This window comes from Aythya fuligula, chromosome 14 (assembly GCF_009819795.1).
Source record: "Aythya fuligula isolate bAytFul2 chromosome 14, bAytFul2.pri, whole genome shotgun sequence".
Lineage (NCBI taxonomy): Eukaryota > Metazoa > Chordata > Aves > Anseriformes > Anatidae > Aythya > Aythya fuligula.
This window is the reverse complement of record NC_045572.1, coordinates 17,894,005-17,911,470: the sequence shown is the minus strand read 5'-3', so window position 1 is coordinate 17,911,470 and position 17,466 is coordinate 17,894,005. Positions and strand designations below refer to the sequence as shown.

Here is a 17,466-nt window from a genome sequence, read left to right as displayed (position 1 = left end):
AGTCTGTTGAGCCTTGTTTGTGTGATGGGAAATCTCAACACTGAATTTATGCTGTGATACCATGTAATTTCTTGGCAGAGAGGTTGATCTGATGCCCTGTGGATAAGGAGCGATACGAGCTGTGGATAAAGGCTCAGAAGGCCTATCTGATAGCCAAAGCTGACCAGCTGCTTGTGTCTTTTTGTAGCTTCAGACTTGTGCAGAGCAAGTAGGTGCCTTACATGAATACAAGAATTCAAAAAACCAAAAAAAAAAAAAAACAAACACCTTCATAGATGAATTAGATGAATTGTGTCAAGCACTGGCTGGTGGTGTTCTGGATTTTGCAGTTATGCTCGTGCTCCATGGCACATAGGTTAGATTCCCAGTGCTTCCTGTTCAGTTTGTGGATTGTTAATCTGTAGATGTCATTCAGCTATTCTCCACTTGCATTTTCTGCAAGTTAAAGTAATTTGGGTCCCTACAAAGTTCTCACTAACAACACCCCTTGCTCAGGCTCTTTTGTAGAAATAAAGGAAGATTTTTCATGTTTTAAAATAAGTTTATATTTCTAGACACTGTGAAATCTGTTTCTCGGTATTATCATTATAGATTTAGTCTATAAACAAATACAGTATAAATATATTGTATGGCTCAATGTTAAAAATGATGCCATTACGTTATTTTTCCTTTAAGCATTAGCAGAGGGAAGTAACTTGCCAGTAACTTGTTGAAGCCCTCTCAGGAAAGCTTCTAATTATCGATATCCTTGTTCTTACAAATGCTAAGCTGCTGATAATTAGGTATGCAAGAATCTAGAGCCCCTAGGAGATGCAGGTTAGCTCCCTGATACAGCTTTAAGGAAAATTAAGGTACGTATCTAATTAGTTGTGATTATGATGATTGTTCAAAGTAAAGGATGATCCAGAATAAAAGAGGTGCCTATTGTAAGGGTTATTCTTGGAGTCCTAGGAAAAAACTTATTTTGTCTCCAAAGCATTTTTAGTTTCTGTTCAGGAAATAGGCTGACAAACTAATTGGAGAGTGCAAGAGGAAAAAGCAACTCTGTAAATGTGGGGTTGGCTGGAACAGCCTGAAAACTGACGAATTTTGCTTTTGTTTTTTCTCAGTGTGATGGGGTTATGTAGGATGACAGAAATACCATGAACCACGATCTTGTCCTTCCCTTCAGTTACGAAAGTGCTGCTTCTTATTTTCATCTTTTGTCTGACTCTTAGAGAAAGTATAATTAATTGCAAGGCTAGCACTCTGCCCGAGGGAAGGAAATTTTCATCATTTTGAGGCTACAACAATATCCCCTCTTGTTCCCCTTTTCTGAAAGGGTAGGCATTTTCCCATGTTTTGGTTTCAAACTGAAGAATGACTGCATAAAATTTCATTCACAGGGGGAACTGGCTCTTCCATGTTAGTGGATAAAAGTTACGGGTCACAGCCAGCTAATGGATGGTAAGAGCTTATTTATGCAGTGATTCAGGAAAGAAGTCCGCTCGATATCAATAGGGCTGCTCTGTCACAGACCTAGACATGATGAAGTCTTAATGGCTTGAAAGGAATCGCAGTGAGTCAGTTTGTGCAAGAGCTGTGATAGTGCTTTGTCACTGGAAAATCAGCATTGTAGACAAATGTTTCGGAAATGCATTATACAAAAAAACTCTAAGAAGGTTTTCATTAATACTTTTCGGTTACTTTTGATCCAAATGGTACTTACGGGAGACAAAGTGCTTGGAGATGATGAAGGATGGTTCTTCTCCTTCACTGAAATGCTACAGGGTACGTGTGCTGCTGTCGGAGAGTAAAGCCCTTATACACAAGAGGCTCCGTATCTTGGTCCGTAATCTTTGTAAATACAGGCCAGACCCGATGCCCAAGGCTATGCAGACTGGACAGATAAATAGAAATTCATGTTTTTTGTGTAGGTATAAGGATTTATCTGTGGGGAGGTTTTTACAGGAAAATGGATGGTTAATCATATTCATCTCATTTTCTCTTACTGTCCATCATCTGCTACCTTGATGAAGGTATGTTAACCAAGCCTCAGAATCCCTTGCTGTTAATTTAGGAGCTTTGGGAACAGATTAATATTTTAAAGAGACGCTGTCAACTTGAATTTTAATGCACTTGAGATTAGCTCTGTCTTCAATGCTGTAAATTATGGAACTGTTGAAAGCTCAGTTGCATTTCCTGGCCAAATTCTTTGATTTTGTATTATTCCCTACTTGAAGGGTTTATTTGAAACTGTATTTCTGTGCTGACTTTGAAGGTATTATATTCTTTCACCATGTGAAAGCCTGAAGATCAATCGTCTGTGTATCTGCAGCAGGCAGGTGTATCCTGCATACAGAGCACAGGGGAAAAGATGCATCTGAACATTAATTCCTAGTTTCTGTTATAATCATCATCAACTTCTAGCAGGTGAGCAGCCCGAGTTCCTCCAGGTGGCTGGTTACATCTATCTATAGAGTGATCCCCTGCACGTGTTACCCACTAAACTATCCTTGTTTAAAAGTGTTTTAATTTAACGTTACATCATACACTGCCTTAGAAAATGGAATTAAACTAGGGGAAAGCAATGAATCGCTTCTGTTTACCCAGTTCTTAATTAATTAACTTTCTGCTGGTCTTGTGTCTACAGAGGGAGACAGTGAAGGAGACTCTTAACTGTACCCAGTGTTGCCATTTTCGTTTAAAGCTGTATTAATAAACAGTTCTGCAAAAAAAATAAATAAATAAAAAAAAAAAATAAATAAATCTGCAGTTCCTTTTGATTTTATAGAAGCTAATGAACTTTTTTGGGGGCTTATAGGTGTTCTGGAGCCAGCCGCAGCGCACCGCGTCCCCGGGGCCGTTCTGCAGCCCAGCCGGCTGTTGTGTTTGTTATGATGGCTTCCTCTGCATGCAAATGCCTGCGGGCCGCCTTCCTGCCCGGCGCTTTGACTCGGGGAGGGCTGGGGCTGGGGCTGGGGCTGCGGGAAGGGAGAAGCCGCTGCGAGCTGCCCCCAGCCGGGCGAGAAGAAAAGTGGGCAGAAACCGGGTTCGTGGGGCAGCTGCAGGTCCAAAACCGGGGGTCGCGCAGCTCCAGGCTTTAAGGGAGAAGACGGGAAAGGCAGGGGAGCCTCAGCGGGGCTGCGAGAGGCTCTGAAGCGGGGCTCCGACCGCCTCTCCCCGGGCAGGAGGCAGCGGGGCCGCTCCTCGCCCTGCTCCCGGCGGATCCCCGGGGCTCTCCCCCCACACACACCCCCCAACCCCGGCCGGGGGCTCCGCGCTCCCTTCGCCTCGCTGGGCGCTGCCGCCGGGCTCGGGGGGCCGCGGCTCCTTCCCCGTCCCGCCCCTGTTGGCCGCGGCGGGTGACTAATGGCCGTCATATGACTGTGACACCGAATGGAGGCGGGCGGGCGGAACCAGGCGCCGGGAGGGGACGGAGCTCGGCGCAGCTCGGCGGCGGCGGCGTTGGGCGGTGTTGGGGGCAGCGGCAGCAGCAGCAGCAGCAGCGGGCGGTGGCGGTGGCGACGGCGACGACGGCCGGGGGGCAGCGGCCCCAAGATGCCGCCCACCCTGTTCCAGAAGCTCTTCAACAAGAAGCACGGGCTCGTCTCCCCCGCCAGGGACGCGAGGGACGATTGCGTCTTCAGGTGAGAGGGCCGGGGCTTCCCCCCCACCCCCCTACCCACCCACCTCACCCACAGCCCTGAACTTCTGCACCCGCTGAGGGGCTGAGGAGGAAGAGGAGGAGGAGGAGGAGGGGAGGAAGAAGGGCGGCAGCGCCCCTTCCCCCGCAGCCCTCTCCGGGCCCCTCCTGGCGCCGCTTCCCCTCAGCCTCGCCCCGGGGCTCGGTCCCCCAACGCCGGGGGCTGGAGCCGGGGCTGGAGCCCCCCCGGACCCCGCTGTGAGGCCCCCGGGGTCGCTGTGGGGCCCCGGGGGATGCTCGGGGCTCTCGGGGGTGGAGGCGAGGAGGCGGCCATGCCGCTTGTCACGGGCTCGTGATCCGCAGGGAGCAGCCTTCAAAAAGGGGGGCAAGGAGGGGAGGGCTCGGAAACGCCGAGTTTGCCCCCGCAGCCGAGCCGAAATTGGGGTTTACCCGCGGGGTTTGTCGCGATCTAACCGCAGCGCGACTGGATCCACCGAAAGGTGACAAGCACGACACTGGCAGGCGTTAAAAAAGGGAATATTTTCTCCAGGAGAGCCCGTCCCGAGCCCCAGGGGCTGCTCGGGGGCTGCCCCCATCTCAGCATCCTGCGCCTTGGTGGCCTCGTTGGGGACACGCTGGGCTCTGGGGGTCCCCCCAAATTCCTGCTGTGCAGGGGGACGTTTCCCTCGGCACCCCTGCGCCGGGGCCTAGACGTCGCCCAGGGCTGGGTGCGGAGGTGAGGGTAGGGACGGGAGCGTTTTGCGGCTGCGAAACGAGGTGCTGCTGTTGCCCAGCCAGATAATTGCTCCGCTGGAAGGCGACGCGGTCCCAGGCTTGGCTGGAGTGGCCAAAAAGGTAGCCTGCAAAATCGTTTAAAAGTGCAAAGTTTGCAACTCGAATGCAAATCAAACGCGCTTCGCTACTAAGAGTTGCGAGCTTCTTGAAAGACTTCTGCCAATGTCATAAAGCACTCCTCCAGCTCGTCCTGACATTTCTTACCCAACAAGCTCAGAAACGACCAGCCCTTGGGTTGCCCTGTAAGGGGAGATACCTGGCTGACGCGCTCAGCTTGCGTGGTGGCATGTTTAAGTGCCCTGGTAGAATTTCAGACAGCAGTTCAGGTGGTCAGGAGCATAACTTCAGTATTCGAGGCATCCCACTGTCGACGGGTCCGTGGTGTCCTCACACAGGCAGGAAACGTGGCTGGACGCTGCGTGAGGTCTGGTGCAGCGTGCCTTCCACAGACACTGGTCACAGCTGCTCCTGTGCCTCCCTGCCACTTACTGGAAGGTGGTCCCCCTTTTTTTTTTTCTTTTTTTGTATTATTTTTTAAGAGACAAAACTTCACAATTGCGTCCATGTCATCCAACTTTTGAAACCAGCTTAATACTTGGCTCAGGACCCTTGATGGGGAGGGTGGCTAGGGCTGGTCTCTGTAACTGCCGTGCCTTTTCCACCCTGTTAAGACTTCTGGTAAGGATGAATTTGCGTGGAGACTGGCGGTTAATTCAACAGCTGCAATGCAGACCCTGGGGCAGAAGTGTGGGGATCACGCCTGTGTTGAAAGAAGCGAAAGTGAGTACTCTGCAAGGAGGCGGCTCTTCTTCCCTCTCAACAAGCATCGTTCTGTGCCAAACTGGATGTGAATTTTCAGAAAGATATGTCACGCCGTCTGCCTTACCCTCCTCCGCCTGCGTAGAGCCGTTTCTCTTTGTGATGTGATCTGTCAACCAGTAACCAGCAAATTTGCAGTTGTTAGTTATTTTTTGGCAGACCTGTGTAAAATCCCAAGAGGAGGCTGAAGGTTCTGCTGGCGGAGACTGGGGGGTGTGCGAGACCTGGCTCTTTCTTACAAGGGCCAAGTATTATATTTCGAGGACTAATACAGATGCCCTCTAGGCATGGTGCCTAATGGCTTCTTTTGTTTTCCAAATGGGGATAAGTCTGGAGTTAATCCTCACTATATATGGCCTTATCAGTTACTGGTGAAACTTTTGGATAATGCACAAAACACAGACCATTACTTAGTACGGCTGTGAATTTAGAGACTGCAAACAAGTGCTCTGGATTTTTAGTCTGTTTCCAGCAAACATGAGGGCAACACTCTCATCGGTTTCAGTAATACAAAATTGTGTTCATAGATTATTATTGCTTATATTCTAAATAACAAAACTTTTTTTTTCCAAATATTGTGAGCTCTGTTATTGTTGTTTGCCTTCACTGTGAAAGCGTGGTCCTTTTATTGAGGAGGCTGTAGAACACCCATAAAAAACACAAATTCACTTAATATATTTAGAGATTAATATGTTTAAAAGTCTAGCTACTTTGGCAACGATATCAGTATAACAAAACATATCAGGATGATTTTGATGCTTATTCTTTTTTTCTTTTTTTTGGTCTGTGAATATACTTTGCATTTCATTCAGGCTTATTGTGAAAATTTACTAGGGCATAAATTCTACTTATCTGAGCTTACGTTATTTCAAAAATAACATAATGCTTTTTAGGCGCGAAGTATTTTCTTTAGTATTTTTTCTTCCTGCCTAGAATTTTTCTGTCTGCTCTGGGTGCTGAGAGTGAGTCCAGCCAAACCAGAGGTCCTTCAGAGCTAGGTGCTGGAGCAGTTAACAGTTCCGTGATGGGACCAGTGAGTTAGCAGCTGTAAAGCATTTGCTGATGTCCCAGTTTGTCTTCTTTTCCCCACATACAGGAGCCATTTATGTTATGGAAGCACTGTCAGGAAGTCACGACAGATCCACTACATGTTGGTAGTTCAGCCCTGCAGCTTGGCTGAGGACAGTTGGCAGGCTGGGTCCTTACACTGAAATGTCTCTGCACAGCGAGGCATTCACAGGAAGAGCAAAAACATTCAAAGTTTTAATAGTAAAATCTGTTTACAAGGAACACCTGCAAGTGTTCTAGAGAAGAGACAACCCCTTAAGCTGTAAGGTGTAGAGTACCAGCTGTCTACTGCAAATAATACTCACGTGAGTGGATTTTCCCCGAGGGCAACTTCAGCTATAAATAGGATCCCCTGGCCGCGTTGTAGCATCTGGCAGTGGCCGCTGCTGGTGACAGGAGACGGGACTAGCCGAGCCCAGGCTTGGGCTGTTACGGTCATTAGGAACATGAGATTCCAGGTATGCTCTTCTCTAGAATTTCAGAGGCAAAGTATTCATGTTATAAAAAGACACAAAGCTGTTTGTACGAATCGTGTGCTGTGCAAGTGTCTAAAATGTAGATACATTTTTAAATACCAATGAAATGAACCCTATTAGAAACCCTGTTTCTAATCAATCTCCCCAGTAAGGTGGATGCAATCTTTCAAAACCTTCCTTAAGCTAAGCAGAAGCAGCCCCAGGTTTCTGCTGAGTGTTGTGCGTGCTCACACAGTGTTCCACTGTGCTCTTGGATTCCCAACTGCCACAGAAGCTGCTTACAAGCTGGTATTTCTTTTTTGGCTTCCTCGCTGTGCACTTCAGTGCTTTGGAGGGGAGTGAGCTGTGAAAGCACTGAGACCTTGGCCATCCTTTTGTTCTTCAAAATTCACTCCATAGAATGAGCCCAAAGCTCAGGAAGTTGCTGCGAGGTCTCAGTTTATGTCTTTGTTGTTAAGAAACATTTCTTCCTAACTTGTTAAATTTGTGGACAGTATTTCTGATGGTAAATAGAGCTGTAAGGGCTGCAGCAGAATCTTTGTGTGAGGGTGAGTCTGTTGAGACAGTAATTGGGGTTGCAGCACTCTTAACCTCTTGCAGAGGGAGAGGGATGCTCCTGTAGTATGGAATTACAGTATTGGAACGTTTTGGGGTTATGGGTGGAAAGTCAGTGCTTCTTTCCATCCTGTGCATCAAGTTTCAGTGCTTGTTCTCTTGGATATCTAGACATCCTTCCCACCTAGTGAGAGGTTAGCGGGATTATCAATTAGGAGTTCTTTTTACACTGAACCTCAATAAAAGTTTCAGTGTCTTTTTTTTTTTTTTTAACCTAGGGAGCTCTAAAGAACCATCTCACCCCGAGGGGCATTCCACTGATGTTTGCAAACTCTGTTTTGCTCTTGTTAAAGCACCTGTTGTAGAGGTACAGCTGTGTGGTAATTGTTCAAGCTTGAAAGAACCCCTTCTAGTTTCGAGTCTTACCAACCGTATGGAGGTTTTTTGGGCACGTTCTTCCTTTAGGGGCTTGCTTTGGGTTTCTGGGTATTTCTGAGGACAAGAGCAGCTTTTCAAGTGGAAAGGTACAGGAGTAAGTAACTTTAAATGTTGCTTTCTACATGAAGAAGGCCATTTCCAGTCATTCTAGAATAATGCTTTCTGGGGGTCTTTCTGTAAGAGGGGCTGTTCCTTTATTGGTGTTTTGCCATTTCCCAAGATATGAAGGGCCTGAGGCTGGCTGCAAGGTGGTGTTTCCTGGGGTCTGTCTAGGCAAGGGCCAGACTCCTTTTATTTCGCTGTGGCAGTGACTTTAAGTGGTATCCTGAGAATTGTTTCATTTCACGTAGCTTTTGGCAGCTGGATTCATCAAGGGAATTGCAATAAACCTAGAGTTGGAAATGGGTAGTGTGATACAAAGGTGCTTCACCAGGCAGCTCCTCTGCAGAGCTGGTGGCCTTGCACAGTATGAATGCTGTGCGCTTTCTTACACCAGCATAACTGCTTGTTGAGCCAGGAGCTGCTTTCTTCTAGTGATCTAAACTGCAAAGGGATTTGGAGACAGCTGGCAACACGTTACGGTGGACTTTTTGTGAAGGAGGCTGGAGTAAGGTAAAGGAGGAACATGAAAGTTGTCTTTACGTTCTTTTTCCAGTCAAAGTTTTACCCACAGAACTTCTTGGTAAGCGCTCGCATTATTTCTGAAGGTAGCTAGCGCTGACGTAAATGGTGTGGTATCGTTGCAGGGACTATTTTGCGTTTGTTCCTCCTGTGCTCAGAGCAGGGGTAACCAGCAAAGGTTACCGTGTTGCTCTGCAGTTTTTAGGTACGGCTTTATTAGAAGCCTCAGGAGTTCAGAGCTAGCAGCATGTGGACACCGTGGTGTCATCAGACCCAAAGTCTGAGGGAGCTCGGAGATTTGGCTTGGTAAAACCACTGCCAGAGCTCCGACTGGATTTACCTCCAGCAAACCAGGTATCCCAGTCCACCCAGTGAGGGGCTTTTCTGCTGTACCAGAGCCTGCCCAAGCCCAGGGAGTCAAGTCTCTTATGCAGCCACGTTAATCCTGCACAGGCTACAAATTTCTTAGCCTAACAGCACCTCACGAGGCTTTTTCAAGCTGTTCCATGGCAGCCAGTCTGGCCAACAACTGCTGTTAGTGAAATGCTGTGTTTTAATATTTGTTCACTTCTGCCATTCCACAAATTGTTCACCGGGGCTGTAAAATTACTGAAATATTACCACCTCACAGCCTTAACACCTCCAAAAAGAGCTTCAGCTGGACTTTGCTTTATAATAGCTCCTGCTTTTCATCATTTCCAGTTATCTGATGAAGCTTAAAAGCTGTTGTCCCATAATTTTTAAGAAATCCAGAAATTTTCTTGTGTTTTTATTAAGCCCATTTTTGCTTTTTAATGTCCCTTAAGTTTTTTTTTTTTTTTTTTTTTTTATGTCTGTCTCTTCTGTAATATCTCTGGAAGAGTTTTTGGCTTTTTGGTTGTGTTCATTAGCTTGAGTGCAGCCAGTTTTTGATAGATGTTTGATTTATGTGCAGTTTTCTCTCTTGCTACGATGACTTTGGCCTGTGTTTTGAAATATATCACTGTTTTCCAGAGGACTTCGTGTTGCCAAATTCTGTTTTGCATTTCCTGTCATCTGGGCTTTTACATACCTTCCAGTGCTTTCAGTCGAGTTTCGTCGAGGAAGGAGAAAGATGCAAATGAATCGCTGCCAGTAAGCTCCTCTGGAGACAGGAGGGTTTTTGACGCTTTCTGGTGAAGATCTCCAAGCCAGAAGGAGGTCTGGAGGTCTCCCGGTGCTTCTCCAGGTGGGCACGGGCTGCCGAATCCAGCGTGTCCTGGAGAAAAGTCTGTCAGAAAAGTCTGTCAGAAACATCCGTCAGGCCTGGAGCCGGGGCTATGGTGCCTGGAGGAGCAGCGTTGCCCCATGAGGCAGGTTTTCAGCAGGCTGGCCGTGATGGCTGTCCTTGTGTTACTGTGTGATCCCAGGAGTTAATTTGGAGCAGCAACCCCGTGGTGTGAGGGGTGTGTGACCGCAGAACTCGCAGGGACCAAACGCTTTGGGGACGGTCGGGTGCCAGGCCCTGCCTGAGCTCGCCTTAGCGCCCTTCATGTCGGTTCCTCATGTGCTGACAAGGCCCTGGTGGTGCCTCCAGAGCCCTGTGAGGCAACATGGCCGCTTCCTCGCCACGGATGGCATGAGGTGCCAGAGGCCGGCCGGCCGCGCTGCTCCTGGGGCGGCGGCGTTCTCTGTTCCCCTTCCAGCGCCTCAGCTCCTTCCTCTGAGGGAGAAATGGTTCTGAGGAGAGGCTGCAGCGGGTGGGCCCTGCGGTGCCTTCCAGCACTGGGATCTCCGCGGGTTGGGCTGTGCCCCTGTCATCTGAAGGGGGCCCTGCTGCCAAAAATAAAATAAAATAGAGGTCTCGTGAGGTGGGCTCTGCTCCTGTGGAGCCGAGGTGAGCTGGCACCTGATCGCCACGGTGGGAGGCTTCTGGTCACGGTCCCTGTGCGTACGTGTAGCTGTGCTGGAATAAAAATGCTCCTTTATGTGTGCTTTACAGAAGACTTGGCAAGCGCTGAAAGGAGGTGTTTCTGCAGAGCAACAGGTGCCGATTTTTCCTTCCTCCTCTAGACGAGGTCGCAGGGGCACAAAGAGGTGTCTGTGCTGGTTTGTCCGCTGCGAGCTCTTCCTTCTCTTCCGCAGCAGTTCCACCATTTGTCTTCTGGTGACTGAAGGTGTTTTTACCTGACCCAGGTCCCAGATCTCGCTCTCCTGCAACGATCAGCTCCTTGGGTGACTGAGAGGTCGCCCTCTGTGCGTTTTCAAAGGGGTTTATCCTTTGGTGGGTGCACACTTCAGAGTAAGCATACGCTCCTAGTGACAGCTTGGACAAATTCAGGCTTATGTTCTGGAATAAACTGGCCCAATGTGACTCGGAGCCTGAAACTTCTGCTGTAATTTTGGCTTAATGCAAGAGGCGACCGCTTTAGAGACGTGCTGTACAAGTGGAAAGTAACGCGCGCAGTGGTTTCGTGCTCGGCGGCTGTGCGCTCTCCTCTTGCTACATCTGGAGCAGAATGTCTGCAAGATCACATGTTTGTGAGTAACGGCAGGAAAAATGCAGAGCTCGGTCTCGCTAGCACATCCAGGGTGGCTGCGGTGGACTTCCAGGATCAGCTGAGAGCACAGCTCCTCTCCGAGCACTTGACAAAAAGTCTGAGCGGGTGGTGCGCGTAGAAAACCTTCCTGTGTGTACTGTTTGCTGGAGGGGGGGAAAAAAGTTGTGCCCATTAAAAACAGGAAGTAATTTTAGTCGTTTGTAAATGACTTGCTAATGCACCAGCTGCTCCACCTTACACCGAGCAGTAACAGATTCACGAAGGGGAAATACTCTGGAGAAACTCGCACAAAATGCACGCGGCGTTGCTGTGCTTGAGGAATTTCTCCATAAAGATCCCATTCAAGAGGGGCAGTCCTTTCCGCAGGGTTACTCGCTTATTTCTAAAAATACCTGCTCAGATGTGTTCTGCTCCGGTGGAAGTGTGAACGGTTACTATGTAGTCTTTGTATCAAAAAATGATTTATTTATTTTTGCAACAATGCATTGTGCTGGTGCTTGGTGCTCTACCAAAGCTTTTAATGGAGGTAATTCTGCACCTTTACGTAAGAAGTTCCACCTTTTCCTCTTCTGAAACTGATAGCTTCTGTAGATATTATTATTCAGAACACAATGCACTACAGAGAAACTTGTTCAAACATGTGAATTATACAAAATGCTACACAAACTGCATATAGGATCTACATGGTGTGTGTGTGCAGCACGTGGCCACGAGTACAGCGGAATTTTTACTTTGGAATTTTTCTGTCTTTTCCGAAAGAAGTAATTTTGTAACTGATATCAAATGGTTAAGCTTTGAGACTTAAGTAGCTTGACTACACCAAAAGCTCTTTATTTTAAACAGCCTTGCCTGATGGCTTTGGGGCGATAGCCTAGGTAACCTCAGCCTTTTGTGCATGCTCTCTCTTTGAAACTACAGCCTTGGAAGAAACCCTCACTCTGTACAGGTGAGGGGCTCTTTGCAGTGCTGCCCATGGCCTTTAGTGGCAGCAAGCTGTGCTGCAGACACCTCCTGTCCGCTCCAGCCTGAGCAGGTGAGTGAACCAGCAGCAGCCCCACATTGGTAGCTGGAGCGCTGGGCTGCTGAAAGGAGCTGTCTTGACACATGGAAATGATCCTTGCACCCCACTGATCAGCTCTGGATATTTCCACAACATCGTCACTGGCGATTTTGACCTGAAATGAGTAAAATCCATCAGAGAAATGGTCGTACTTCTTGTAACACAGGTACTGTTTGTGCCCTGCCCCTTCGTGGTATTTGACGCAAATCCAGATGTGTTCTTCGTTAGCAGCGTCTTTCCCTCGGCCCAGCTAAAATGTCAACAAAACTTAACACTTTTTATTATATCACAAAGCCTCTACCCTTTCAGCTTGTGTGATACATAACTGGAAAGAAACAGGAGCCAAGTTGCAGTTCTCTGCCATCTGTTTTAGTAGATAAATGAAGAAACTTCGAGCTCGGTTCAGCCCTGACTTAAGATCCTGGCATTGTGCCTGTTCAAGCCAGAGCAGTATCTTTGCCCAAATTCCTGTGTCATTTTCCGTTTTAACAGCGAAAGCGTCTTGTCTGAGCATCGCCCCCAGGAGCTGTCGCCTTGCTGTATGCTTGTGTTGTTTTTGTTTTTAGCCTCGGTGCTTATGGAAGCGGTGGCTTATGCAGTGCTGCTGCTGCCCTCTTAGCAATTTCGGAACCTTTTGGTCGCTTTCGGTCATGTGTGATGGAGGTTGTGAGAACAGAAGTGTGAGCCAGCTCGGTTTCTGTACCTGTACTGAAAATCGTGCGGGTGCCGTTGGGTGTCCCCTCGGGCACCTGGTGGCCACAGTGCTCCGGCGGGCGACGCGCTGCGGCGGGCACGTCGGGAGGGACGTGGGGACAGGCAGAGTCTGGGCAGCTTGGGAGGTGACACCCGCTGTGTGGCTTTGTGGACAGCCACCAGAAAGGCCACTCCCGGGTTACTGTGAGCACTGGAATATCAAGATCTCCATTTGCTGGGTGGTTCTGCTTTCTATCTAGAACTAAAATACACACCGTCTGCCCAGATTTCTCTTGCCTGCTACGCCTTCCTTGCACAGCTTTATCCCAAGGCAAAAACAGGCCTCCAGAGGCAGTGGGCTCAGCACAGTGTGCTGTGACTTGGGCAGCTGTGAGAGAGGATGGTAAGTCATAAGAAAGCATTTGAGCATTTAGCAAACGAATGAATTATCCAGTGGAAATGAGATTATTTTTTAAAATTTTATTGGCTGTGATGTCCCCCAAGAAGACCTACCTAGAAGATGTTCTTTCAATTTGGAGCGTTCAGCTGAATGGTTTATTTACTCCTGGTCTACTAGGAATTGGTAGGAAAGTGGTATTACTTCAGGTGTTAATGAAAAGTAGGTACAGCTGATGAACTGTGGGTGGTTGTGTGCACGGGGAACATAAGTTGCAAAACACAGGGTGAGCGCTCTCTCCTCAGAAGCTTGTTCTCGTTGAATGACGTTATCTGAACATCAGAATCTGTAAGGCAGGTTTTCTGCCAGAATTTTCCTGTTGCTACAGGAAAAAGAGCAGCATTACCCCCTTAAAGACAGACAGAAAGAAACACGTCAAGTCTTCGGACAGTGAATTGGCTTTCAGTGCTGCCTGGCTTACTATTGCAAGGCAGTCCCAGCTCTGACACAAAACTGAAGCAGAGAAAGGTGCTGTGTTGGTTTGTGTGTGTGTTTTTTTTTTTCCCTTCAGTACCTAAACATATTTCAGTTGCTATGAGTTACTGGAAATTACTTTCTTGGTAGAAAAGGAAATTGTTCCACTGACAGCGTGGAGGGTTAAGAAGCTGTGAAAACAAGCACGTTGGTTTCTGAACTGCGTGCATCTCCCGGGCATGCAGGAGGCACCGGTCATGAACTGATGGTCTCTTTTTTTTCCTCCAAAACAGACGTAGTGGCAAAGTATGGAATTGATAGAGCAAAAAATCAAAACAGATTAAGATAGATTTTTATGAGATTATGACAAAATTATATTTTATGTGAACAAAGTGTTTAGTAAGCTTCCTTTTTCAGATAAGCAGAAATACCGATTTGGTATAAGGCTGACTTTAATTTACCTGCTTCAAATTCTAGTGGTTTTTTCATAGTATCCTATTTACAGTTGTCTCCAAATTGGTTATTTTGGTTAGTCTGAAAGCATATCTATTTAAAACGTGTCATCACATTACCTTGTCGGTGAAAGCAGTCACAGAGCTGCTAGGTGGCTTCTGGTTGGGTGTTGTGTAAGCCTTTTTTCCATGCTGGGGTCAGAAGGTAAGGTTTCAGGAGCTGAGCATGTGCTAAATGCCGTTTTCCCTTTAACACCACCTCTTAAGTCATTTTTATTTAGTTATTTACTTGGATTTGGTGTAAGCTTGTTTAAAGACTGGTCTTTTCTATAGGTAGCCACCAGAGAAATCAGCTAAGCTGCACTTGGGAGGTGACACCGGTGATGCTCATGCTGGAGGAAAAGTAGTGCCAGGGGAAGGGACTTCATGAGTGGAGTTGTTCTTAGAGAGGGAATAGGCACTTTGTTTGACAAGAGGTTGTCTCTATTTAACGTTTTTAAAAGATAAACAAATGGAAATTAACACAAATACAAAAAGGCCCAGTCCTCTAAGGGGTGAGCGTCCTCACTTCCAGCATAACTCGGTGAGGTTTGAAGGCTTTCGGTGTCTCAGCCTTGAGCTCAGCAAGGGGAGATGTAGGCTGGAAGGAAAGAGGTCCCAGAGAGCAAGAAGGACCCTGTCCTCAGATCTCTGTCTCGTGTGTGTACGTACCCGTGTGTGCTTCAGAACATTCCCTGCTATCTTCGCTTTCTGCCCGCGGCCAGAGCGTGCGTGCGCCCGCAGCGACATGAGGCAGAGGGCTGAGCAGTGAGAGCCTCGGCCAGCACAGCGCCCGCTGCTTTGTAGTAAGGCCTTGTGTGTTCCCCCAGGCGGTGAGAGAGCCAAATCGGGTGTGTGTGTACACAGCAGGTAGGCCGAAATTGTCTAATATCATGCTGGACGGACCCGTTCCCCTCCTTGATCAGAGGAGTATTGTTGTGAGCCTTCAGCGTGAGGATTGATGGCGCTAATAGGTGCTGAATAAACATAAGCGGAGATGTTGGCAGCGGAAGAGATGGGAAGACTTTTTTGAAAACTAATCTTTATTTTCGATCGCTTTCTCTTGTCCACCAGCCAAGAAGCGATGGTGCCCTGCCTGCTCGGTGCAGCGCTCGCTGCCCGGGAGCAGCTGGAGCCCACCGCGGGGCTCTGCTGATGGAAAGGGGCCCGGCGGCTGCTGGCCATGGCCCGGGCTCCTTCCCCATCTGGGCAGCAGCACCGAGAGGTTCAGGGGGCATGGGGGAAGGTGTGACATGAGCAACAGCAGCTGCTGTATATAGCAGAGAAAACTCAGGCTGGAAATGCTGAGCTGGGTGTAAGGAGTATGAAGCGGTGGCGTTTCGGAGTTGCCCTGTGCTCAGGAGGTGAGTGCAGCTGGAAGCAGCCGGGGGTGCTGCCATGACTCGAGGCATGTATTTGATGGGCTTGGTATTCCCTGAGCCTTGTGGTGCTCTCCCTGACCCTGTCACTGACCCTCTTGGGTCCTCTGCTTTGGAAACTGGTATGCTCGTGCAGAGGAATAAAAGGGTTAAAGGCCAGGTCTCTTTCCTTTCCATTTTTCTTTTCTTTTCTTAGTTTTGTCCTGTCCGAGACCTGCAGTGCTGCCTCTCTTCTCTAGAGGTTTCCCCAGGGCACTGTTGTGTCCCCTCCTCCTCCTGCCACAAGCAGTTGGGCGCATCCTGTTTGGGGTCACTGCTGTGTCACTTTAAATGACATGCACTGCAATGAGAAGGGAAAAGAGAAAGGAAGAGCCAAGTGAGCGATTACTTTGCCAACAGCTCCTTTCCAAAACAAAAAACCAACCCAGGCTGAAATATCCCGGTGGCACTGACAGCTCTTGCTGTCCTGCACGTGATCTTTCTTTCCTGTTGCTGCAGCAGAATAAATAGCCTCCCGCGGGGCTGGTACTGCTTCGCAGCGGGGTACCCGCAGCGCCAGGTTTCTTCCAGTCCCCACATCTTACAGGTGCTCGTGTGGACGGGCAGAGTCGGGAGAGCAGAGATGAGGCCAGAAAACGCTTTTGGGTGAGAGCGCAGAGTGGACGTGCCGCTCTGTAGGGATGAGGGGAGGGAATAGCTGGTTTTGCTCGTGTCAGGCTGCGGTATGTGAGCCGCAGAAGATGCACGTGGTGATGTTGAGCTGATCGCAGCTCGCCTGGGAAGGGCTTTTTGGAGTGCTGTAGCCCCAGGGGAGCCCCTCTGGGAGGCTGGAGCTGCTCCCCCCGTGCCTGCTGGCTGGCCATGCCGTCCTGGTGTGCCTCGCACCCCGTTCTCCCCAAAGCTGTTGAAAAGGGGGTTCCCAAAAATGTGCTTAGTGTACGTGTTGATGAAGTGCAGCCTCTCCTGGTGGCAGTGCTGGCTTTATCAGGCGTTGCTGTTGACTCTGTGAGGCAGAGCTGGGTCGGAGCCTGCGCACAGCAGGATCCCATGACGAGGAAGGGGTGCGCTCGGCCTCGGTGCCGATACCCAGCGAGGGCACGTGGGTCTGAACCTGCCATTTCTTTATCGCAGACAGAACAAGGCTTTAGGAGTAAGAAAAGCCTTGTGGGCTGGTCCCAAAAGATGCCCAGAGCTTGCATGGATCTGTCAGGTGGAATTTTCTGTAAGACTTGGCCAATTGAGCTGTTCTGCACCAGGAAGTCCCCCTGGATGGACAGGTGTGTGTTGGAAGGCCTCAAATACCTAGAAATTCCTGCCCATTGGAGACTATTAAAATGTCACTGGAGGCTCTTTCTTATGAAGAAATACAGAACAGGCATCCAACCAACAAAAGTGCTTTTGATACGTGCGTAAGTGCTACACACCAGCCTGGTTTATAAAATTGTGCTGTGCCTTCGATTCAAGGCACCTTTAAAGGAGGTTAATTTTGTTCAGAGGCTGGGTGCTCGGCTGGCTGACACCAGCTATCAGCCTTTACTCAGGTGTCTCAGGTTTACCAAGTTTTTGAAAATCTTGTTACATGGTACTTTTTTCAAGTCCATTTTTATCTGGTTTTGATCTCTTAAACTATTTTAAAGCATAACACGTGTTCTTTGCATAGTCTTCCTTGCGCTGTGGCGGTCTGCAGAGCACCATCAGAAGTTCAAGGCAGAAAGCAGCGATCCAGCCCTGCTGTTTTCCAGGTCTAGTGCTCTCCTGTTGGACTTCTCATTGACCCCAGCCAAGCGCACGGATCACATGCAAGGGACAAAAGAGCCGCTGAATGCCTTGGAGTGGATGGGGGCAGCAGTGGGATTCCTTAAAACACGTTGCGCAAAGCCCATTCTGGCCATGCTCCGCTCTTGCTCAGCATGTCTGACATTCAAGGCTATTTTTGTATAGTACTGACCTGAAGAGCCTGGATCTGGATTAGATTTGGATTAGGGTTTGGGATAAATAGCCCTGGAATCTCATGTGAGTTCTTTTGCAATTTTTGCCCTGAAGGAACCTCCCGAGT

General features: G+C 48.5%; 1 protein-coding gene across 2 annotated transcripts in view; it reads left to right on the top strand.

The window, feature by feature from the left end:
- Positions 1 to 3,503: 3,503 nt before the first annotated feature.
- FNIP1 (folliculin interacting protein 1) overlaps positions 3,504 to 17,466 on the top strand; it is a 61,643-nt gene continuing 47,680 nt past the window's right edge. For both annotated transcript variants that reach the window (XM_032196878.1, XM_032196876.1), the window contains exon 1: positions 3,504 to 3,629. In XM_032196878.1, the coding sequence (XP_032052769.1) occupies positions 3,541 to 3,629 (89 nt within the window). In that variant the 5' untranslated portion in view covers positions 3,504 to 3,540. The remainder of the gene's footprint in view (positions 3,630 to 17,466) is intronic.